Below are 8,823 nucleotides of genomic sequence, written 5' to 3' on the forward strand. Positions count from 1 at the left end.
TCAGTTCTAGGATATACCTTAAATATATTCAGCTTACTGTTGTAAAATTGCAATCTGATGACCTAATTTTCTTTCTATATTGATGTTATGATGTTAACTCCAAACTGTATTAACTGCTCGTATTAATGTACACTAAATATCCACCACTGAATCATGCTTCCCCAATATTAATTTACTTTATGTAAATATTCCCTTATTCAACTTGGCTGCTGCAGTTAAGTGCCATATTAATATTAATATGTGGTGTCATATTAATATTAATATGCTTGTGATCATATAATTATATTTATCAAGCATAATCCTAGCAAATAAAGCATTTAAATGAATTTGTCAAGACCTCAAGAGCAAAACCTTAAAGGACTAAGATTGGCTTTTCCAGACTTTAACCTAGTATTGATTAACATTAGCAAATGGCAAGAGCTTTGTTCAACAGCCATAGCGTAATTACTAATTGAAAATGAATGTATTATATTCATATGTACATTCATGTATATACATTCAATGGCCATATTTAAATATTTTAACTTTTAATGTTCAAACATAGTAATGGTCCATTGTATTGTTAAATAGAATCCATTGAAACAAATATAGATGCTTCTTTGGCACTGCAAATGGCAGGTGCAAAGCATTGCCACCATTGGGTCAATCTATGCAAAAGTTTGACAATAAGAGGAAAGGTTTAGGTTGTTTTTTATTGTTTTGACCTTGGCAATGGTTTGTTTTGTTCTTTTTACTGCTTGCAAACTCTTTCAATTGTGTCTGTCCACAGGTATTGGTGTCTGTGCAATCCCTCATATTAGTTGCAGAGCCCTATTTCAATGAACCAGGATATGAAAGATCGAGAGGGACTCCAAGCGGCACACAGAGTTCCAGAGAATACGATGGAAATATACGGCAAGCAACAGTCAAATGGGCTATGCTTGAGCAAATCAGAAATCCTTCACCGTGTTTTAAAGAGGTTAGTGCTTTGTGCCATACCTGCTTATGATCTACCCATTTTAAATGTAGAATCCTGAGAAATATCTGTTACCTTGTTAACAGGGATAGGGATCAAAAAGTCACGTTAAGAACCAATCCAGTATCCATTTTCTCACATTGACCAACTAGATGTCTCTGGGAAGCCCAAAAGCAGGACAGGCAAGAAGGTGTATTTGTCCCTCTGAGGCAGGCATAGGCAAACTCCGACCCTCCAGTTCCCATCATCCCTGACCACTGGTCCTGTTAGCTAGGGATGATGGGATTTGTAGTCCCAAACATCTGGAGGGCCGCAGTTTGCCTATGCCTGTGAAGTCTCCCAGTAGCCTGTGACAGACTGCTTGTTTTCCAGTTAGGAAAAGGAAAAAAGTAACAGGAGTTTCCCCTGCTCTTTCTTCCCTTCTCCAAAATTGCTGCACAAGTGAAAAGAGACCCCATGACTCAAAGACTTTTAGCAACTGCAGAAGGCTCTTCGGAGGCAGATGTATGGAGAATGTTAGAAACAGCAGAAGAAACTCTTGTTTATCCACATCTTCCAGCACATGAAAGGAAGGAAGACACAGCAGGAGAGTTTCCTTCTATTTCTTGCCTTCCTCAAGCTTCTGTATAGGAATCCTTATGTCATCTTAAAGTCATCTGCGCAATCCCAGAAGACCTGTTGGTAGCAAGGACAAATAAAGCCTGGGTTGTAATCAAACCTGGTATTTGTGGGGCCCCATCCTGGTCATCAGTTTCTGAGTTCTGTGTTACAGAAAACATATCAATACAATAATTGTCTCACAGTTAGAATTGAATGTGGGTTGCCACTGTGTGCCACATTGCCAGAGTCAAATTTTGAATAGTCAGGTAGGTGCAATTTAAAGTAATGTCAAATGCACGAGTTCACATACAGCCCTTATATACCTTTGCAAAACCTGTTTTGGTCAGGATAACTGCTTCCATCTTAAAATACCTATTCTGCCTATCAACTTTAACCAAAAAAATGTTTGAGGAGGGGGAAAAATACTAATTGCATCTCAAACTGTGAATCCATCCCATATTGGTGTGCTTAAAGTGAGGATTGTGTGGGAAATGGAAATAGTTGACAAATATGAACAGCTGAATAGCTTAATTTTCTTTCTAATGTTGGTATGTAGTGTTTCTCCCTTTTCCCCTGAATGTGAAAATGGCCACAGGGAACTTCTCTGTTTGGTTTGGTTAATGCGGGGGGAAACAAAACCTGAGTCTGAAGAAAAATAGTTTCTATTGCTAGTAGTAATTCATCTAGATTCCCTTTTATTTCAGTATTTTAATTAAGATGCCATCAGGCTGTGATCTACTTCCTCCCCAATGATACTTGATACTGCTAATAAATTGGCTAATAATGTAGCCAAGCGAGAGTTCTGACATTTGTCATAAATTTTCCTTGATAATTTCATGCCTCTAATTGACTATAAAGGTGTACATGTCAAAAATTAAGGTTATTTTGCAGTAGGGAATTTAGTACCTTGCCTAGCATCCAAGGAAATTGGACCAAGGGTGATTAATGGAATAACAGTGATACAGACATGCCTAGAAAGTTACCTTGGGGCGGGGGGAGCCAGTCTCATGTTATGGTTGCAGTATGTCTTCCCACATACCTTTACCTAATTTTTAAACCACTTACATAAAAAATGAGCTATAAATTTGAATTATAAAAAATTATGTTTTGTTCATAGCCAACAGGACTTTTTGCATTTTATGGGCAGGTTACAGGTTATAAACTTGACTAGTGCACACGCTATATTGGCCATATGTTAGAAATGCAGTCAGGGCAAACACCAAACTGCCCCAGACTCCAGGCACTTCTTTGTGGCCACTCCCTGACTGCCGAAGCCGAACAGTCCAGAGGCCAGAAATATGCAACTCCTCTCCGATGAGAAGAAAAGCACGCACGATCTCTGCATATCGCAGTAGGAAAGAATAAGCCAAAAGTAGATCTAAAGCTAGTTTATTAAAGGCTATTTGCAAAGTACATTCTCTGTTTCTCTGCTCCCAGAACAAAACTAGGCATCTTGCTTCTTACTCCACTGAGAACCAGAAGCGAAAGAAAAAAATACAATAACATCACATGGTTCAGTCGTGTCCGACTCTTCGTGACCCCATGGACCAGAGCACGCCAGGCATGCCTATCACATGGTAGCAAGAGATAAAACACAGACTTCCTTTCTCACGCTGAACTCAGTCAGTAAGAGAATTACAACAGACATATTATGCTGTGTGCTTTAGCAGCAGAGGTGATGCTAAAATCCTAACAAGGCACACATAATAATATCCTAGGCCTGAGCAATACCCCTCCTGTCCTTTCCTGCAACAAGATTAGTGTTCATGACTAGTAGATAAAGATTGCAGTGAAAAATTTAACTTCTTCTTATGGTCAGGGGGCACCATAAGAATGCCAGTAATGCTTTTTGCTGAAGAAGTAATTAAACCCTACTCACAGACACTCCCTTGTGATTTCCTCCCTTTGCACTTCACTTGCTGTAAGTAGAATAATGAAGAGTCTCAGACTCAGTGCTACACTAAAAATGCCTTTGACCCTTCATAGCGTGGCAAGGACAAGCCAGCACACTAGCTTCTGCTTTTTAAGGCTATGAAGCACTTAAGACACTCTACTAAAATACATACTTGGCCCTTTCTCTGTATTAGATGTAGGTTCCCATTCTTCTTGGCTTATTGCCAGACTTGGAAGTGACCTTGCAGGCTTGAATCTGGGGCAGGAGTTGATAATACACTACCTTGGATTTGTTCAAGTCCCAAAACAACAAATTCTCTTGCCTCCCACCATCCATTTGCCAGCCACATATGCAATTATGTAAAGGGGATGTGAAATCCAAGAGGCCTCCATTGTTACAGTAGATATTTCTGTATAGTATTAATTATAGCACCCACAAAATGCAGACACATTTGTATATATGTACATATTACACAGTACATAATTGTACTGGGTACAATAATGCTTGTTATCTTAGCTTTCTGGTGGCTGCAGGTATGTAAACTGCCTTACCATGCAAACTGTCCAGTTTCAGACATTAACCTAATGGAAATATGTGGATTGTGCCACAGGATCATATGCTTTCAGAAAGCCCCCTGCCTTCATTTACCAGTTCTATTCATTGGTAATTAAAGTTCATTGTTAATATGAGGATTTTGAAAGCAGCTGTTTTTAGCCATTGTTAAATTCGGTGCTAGTCCAAGTTTAACCCTGTTGAAAGGCAAAAAGAATTGATAACACCGCAGAAGAAGTAGGATTGCACTTGATCTTGTGTTCTGCTCCAAATTGCTTTTTAGTTATGAGAGTCAGTGTGTACATGTATATACTGCCACAGAGGTAAATCAGAATAAGCATCTGTTTTATTTCAGATAAAATAGAGATTTAAACCAGTAATAAATTTACTGATTAAAATAAAAAGCTCATTTACCAAATTGACTATCAAATACAGTGGTACCTCGGGTTCAGAATTTAATTCGTTCTGGAGGTCCATTCTTAACCTGAAACTGTTCTTAACCGGAGGTACCACTTTAGCTAATGGGGCCTCCCACTGCCCCCAAGCGATTTCTGTTCTTATCCTGAAGCAAAGTTCTTAACCCGAGGTACTATTTCTGGGTTAGCGGAGTCTGTAACCTGAAGCGTCTGTAACCTGAGGTACCACTGTACAGTGGTACCCCGCTAGACGAATGCCTCGCTAGACGAAAAACTCGCTAGACGAAAGCATTCGTCTAGCGGGAGGCTGCCCCGCTAGACGAAAAAGTCTATGGGGCTGCCTCGCAAGACGAAAAAATTTCGTCTTTTTTTTTTCCGTTTTGCGGAGCGCGGCTCCCATTGCCGCTCCGCAAGACGAAAACCCCGCTAGACGAAAATTTTCGCGGGACGAATTATTTTCGTCTAGCGGGGCACCACTGTATGTGTTAAATACAGAAACACTATCTGAAGCCATTCCATGCTTTTGTTTAAATGGAATTTTAAAAATAATTTGTTGAACAGATTAGGTAATTTGATTTAATGTCACAAACACACACACAAATATCGGTTAAAATGTTTAAACTGAGGTACAGCTTCCCTTTAAGTGTGTAAAAGTTCTGGGACACTGTTGTATTTGTTAAATATAAATAATCATAATGGGGAACTTACTGCACAAATATCAGTCTGCCCAATGAAATTAGTATTACTTACTACAGCAAGAGAGCCTGTAAATATTATACAAGAGAGCCAATACGTACAATAAGTATGCTAACACACTTTTTTATTCATTTGTGGATATGTTTGCCCTTAAGAAGAGAACATAAATGTTGACTTGTCTGGTAATTTTTAAATACTGAAATTATTTTAAAAAGTATTGTTCTTATTAGAGAATTTTGCTGATATTTTATATTTCTATGTTGGATGCATATTTGGATTTCTGATCTAGTTTTGGCAAAATGCCAAATTTTAATCTAGCTCACATTAATCTGCAATTATAAATCACCCCTTTGGTATTCAAGTGAAGATACCATTTATTCATGATAAATATTGATTTTTATTAAAATTGGCAGAAGCCAATTGGGTTTGCAATTAAGGGAATTTCTACTTTTGCAAAAACCTGGATAGTAACCCATTTGATCCCACAACCTCAAGATGTCCCAAGAGACATCACCTAGAGGCATCTTTGTTTATGTGCATATTAAGCACATTATTTCAGTCTGTTCAGATATATATGGCTTTTCCCACAAAAGAAGGAAACACGGCAAAGAATTGAGGACATTCTCCAAGTATATTATAATGATACATCAGAACACGATAGGTCTAAACAGTTGTTACTTTTGCATCATATAGTTGGCCATTTCTGGTATCTAAATATGGTGCTTTAACTTCAGATTCATGCAGCAGCAGAGTAATACAGTCAAAGCTTGTCCGTTTGTTAGCAGAGGGTGCACAATTAAAATGGTATCTGAAGAAGTGTGCATGCACACGAAAGCTCATGCCAAGAACAAACTTAGTTGGTCTCTAAGGTGCTACTGGAAAGAATTTTCTATTTTGTTTCGACTATGGCAGACCAACACGGCTACCCACCTGTAATTAAAATGGTGTTACAGTTCAGTAATTTGTACCACTGTCTTTTTAACCTTCACTCTGCCTTTTTACAGGTTATACACAAACACTTCTACTTGAAGAGAGTAGAAATCATGGCTCAGTGTGAGGAGTGGATAGCAGATATACAACAATACAGCAGCGATAAACGGGTAGGCAGGACTATGTCTCATCACGCTGCCGCTCTAAAGGTAAGGTTCACAGATGAGATTACTGCCCATGATTCAGTAAAACCTTTTTGAGCCTGACTACTAACTTCAGTCATAAGAGCTGTTTAAAACATTTAGGAAGATGATGGCACTTTACAAAAAAAAGTAAAAAATCTGCATCCACATTTTTCTTGCTCCTCCCACCACCGTATGCCTTTCTTGTAATTAGAACATACTGGAATGCATCAACTAACTTGCATCCATTTTTATTTAAAGCAGTTTTTCCCCTGTGTTAACTTTGCAGTTCTAGAAACAGGATCTGTGACAAAAAGGAGTTTCATCTGTGTCAGGGGAGAGTAGCAGCTCTGTGTCCCCTACATCTTGCCTCCATTAGTGATTAATAAGGCACAACTAAGTTTTCCCATTCCTGCCAACAGCAGCCAGTTGAGAGGAGCAGGGATGTGGAAGCTCACAACCCAGTGTCATGTCATACATTTTGCCTTACTAAATGTTTCAAAGGGTAAAAGGGGCAGCTGTGGGGCCTGCTACTTTCAACAACAGGTTGGCCAAATCACAAACTACTAGCTTTCGTTGTTGGTCTGGTTATATTTTCTGTATTAATATTTGCATTTTGAAGCTAGTCCTCCAACTAGTCTGTCACCCAAGCTATTTAAATAAAACATAGTTGCACTTGCAAATCCTTGCCTATAGCACAAGAAATCTATGGTCTGCAGAGGTTGTTGGACTCCCAACTACCATCAGCCCCAGCCAGCATAGGCAAAGGGCAAAGGTGATGGAAATTGTAGTCTTAACAATATCTGGAGGGCCATAGGAGCCCCATCCACCTGCATAGCCTTATGCGATCTTGGCATGTGGATAGAGCAAACATGGGCAATGGCAAAGCGTTAATCCAAACACACATACTCTTCATCACTTTGATGTCTGCAAGTGTGAATGTCAGCTGTCCAGTCATCGAGGTATATGGCATGCAATAGCTTTACTAAGACATACCCTAATTCATTTTGTGTGTGGTTTAAATACAACAGGCAAGGTTTGTAGAAAACCAATGGCATAGTTCTGCACATTGCAGGCACACCTATACGCTAGAGTCTATAACCCTGTTCAAGCATTATTAGAACTGGGCTTAAATAGCTCATATGGTGCTGCTGTGCCTGCGTGGTGAACCCACCCCAACATCCCCACCCACGAGTTTGTTGCATTGACCCAGAAGGTCTTAAGGGTAGGTCTAAAGGTTCAAAGTGGGTTCTACTGAAATCCCCTGTGCTGCTTTCAGAACTGGTTCTTGCTTTATGATATGAGCACAAAGACCTGCTGCACAGAGTTACTCTTAATTAATAATTTTCCGACAGCTCCCACAAGTAGTAGGGAATAGCAAAAATATCAACATCTATCACCACATGAAGACTCCAAAGCTTTTATTACAGCAGTTTCTCATTTTGTCTGTGAAAGTATCGCAGTATGACTGCACCTAAATCGCTGTGAGCCCCTTTCCTCACTATGAATTTGTATGCGCACAGCGTCACACAGCTCAACTGCGGGAAGAGCTTCAGAAACTCCCCTGTCCCGAAGGCCTGGACCCAGATGCTGATGATTCAGCTGAGAAATGCAGTGCCATGACAAGTGCTGAGGATGCTCTGTTGCACGAGCAAGTCAAACCGAGCAGCAGTAAAGACCTCCCAAGTGACTTCAAATTATGAGCTGCGTTGACATGGACTTGATAGACACACGAGGCTTTGAAGCACAAGCCAAATATGTCAATATTTGTATCTAAGAAGCTAATTATGTAATAGGTAATGAAACTATACTATGCCCTTCAGGATATACAGATTAATTCAAGATGATCTTTTATTTACCTGTACAAGAGTGTAAACTTTTTTGTGCTTTTATTTCCAATTGTGAGAACCACTGATTGGTATGTTTAAAAAGTTATGTATACAAGAATGGATAAATCACTGCTATATAAGGGAAGCTACCTTAGGAAAGAATGTTTACTGAATGTTTATAATTTTTTTTTTACTTGTAGAGTGAGGGCGGTTGTAACAAAGAATATATATTGGTCATTCTTACAGCTATTTAAAGTCGGACAGTTTTCAATGAATTTGATAGATTTTACGTTTGGCCATATCTCCATTCTCATATTTGATTTCTAAAAGGAACCTCCTGTATACTTCAATAAAGGTCAAATGGACATGCTCCCTCTTATGATTTACTGGTACCTTTTTTAAAATAATCTGCCATTCATTATAGTTGGAGACTTGCACTTGTATGACTGAATTTATTGCAGTCAACATATTTAATTTTATGCTTAACTAATTCTAAAAATGCGGATGAAATAAATGCACATGGTTTTACCTCAGCCAAAATGTGGACTGCTGGATTCATCTTTCATAACTCTTTATTAACAGCTGGATGACTTCTGCTCAAGAAGAGCAAAAGGATGTTATGACAATGAATTCATTAAGTAATTTTACATGAGGAAACCCCAGTGGAAGTTGTTACCTTCTGGTCCTTCCTAATGACTAACACCCATTTAAACATAGTCTAGTTGTGGAACATTTGTGTTAGTTACATATTATGTTTCCAGAGCTATCT

General features: G+C 38.9%; 1 protein-coding gene across 9 annotated transcripts in view; it reads left to right on the plus strand.

The window, feature by feature from the left end:
- Positions 1-8,436, plus strand: part of BIRC6 (baculoviral IAP repeat containing 6) — a 137,569-nt gene extending 129,133 nt beyond the window's left edge. For all 9 annotated transcript variants that reach the window (XM_033144475.1, XM_033144477.1, XM_033144479.1 and 6 more), the window contains 3 exons: positions 770-958; positions 6,118-6,252; positions 7,749-8,436. In XM_033144475.1, the coding sequence (XP_033000366.1) occupies positions 770-958; positions 6,118-6,252; positions 7,749-7,928 (504 nt within the window). In that variant the 3' untranslated portion in view covers positions 7,929-8,436. The remainder of the gene's footprint in view (positions 1-769; positions 959-6,117; positions 6,253-7,748) is intronic.
- The last annotated feature ends 387 nt before the right edge of the window (positions 8,437-8,823 follow it).

The sequence above is a fragment of the Lacerta agilis genome, chromosome 3 (genome assembly GCF_009819535.1).
Source record: "Lacerta agilis isolate rLacAgi1 chromosome 3, rLacAgi1.pri, whole genome shotgun sequence".
Lineage (NCBI taxonomy): Eukaryota > Metazoa > Chordata > Lepidosauria > Squamata > Lacertidae > Lacerta > Lacerta agilis.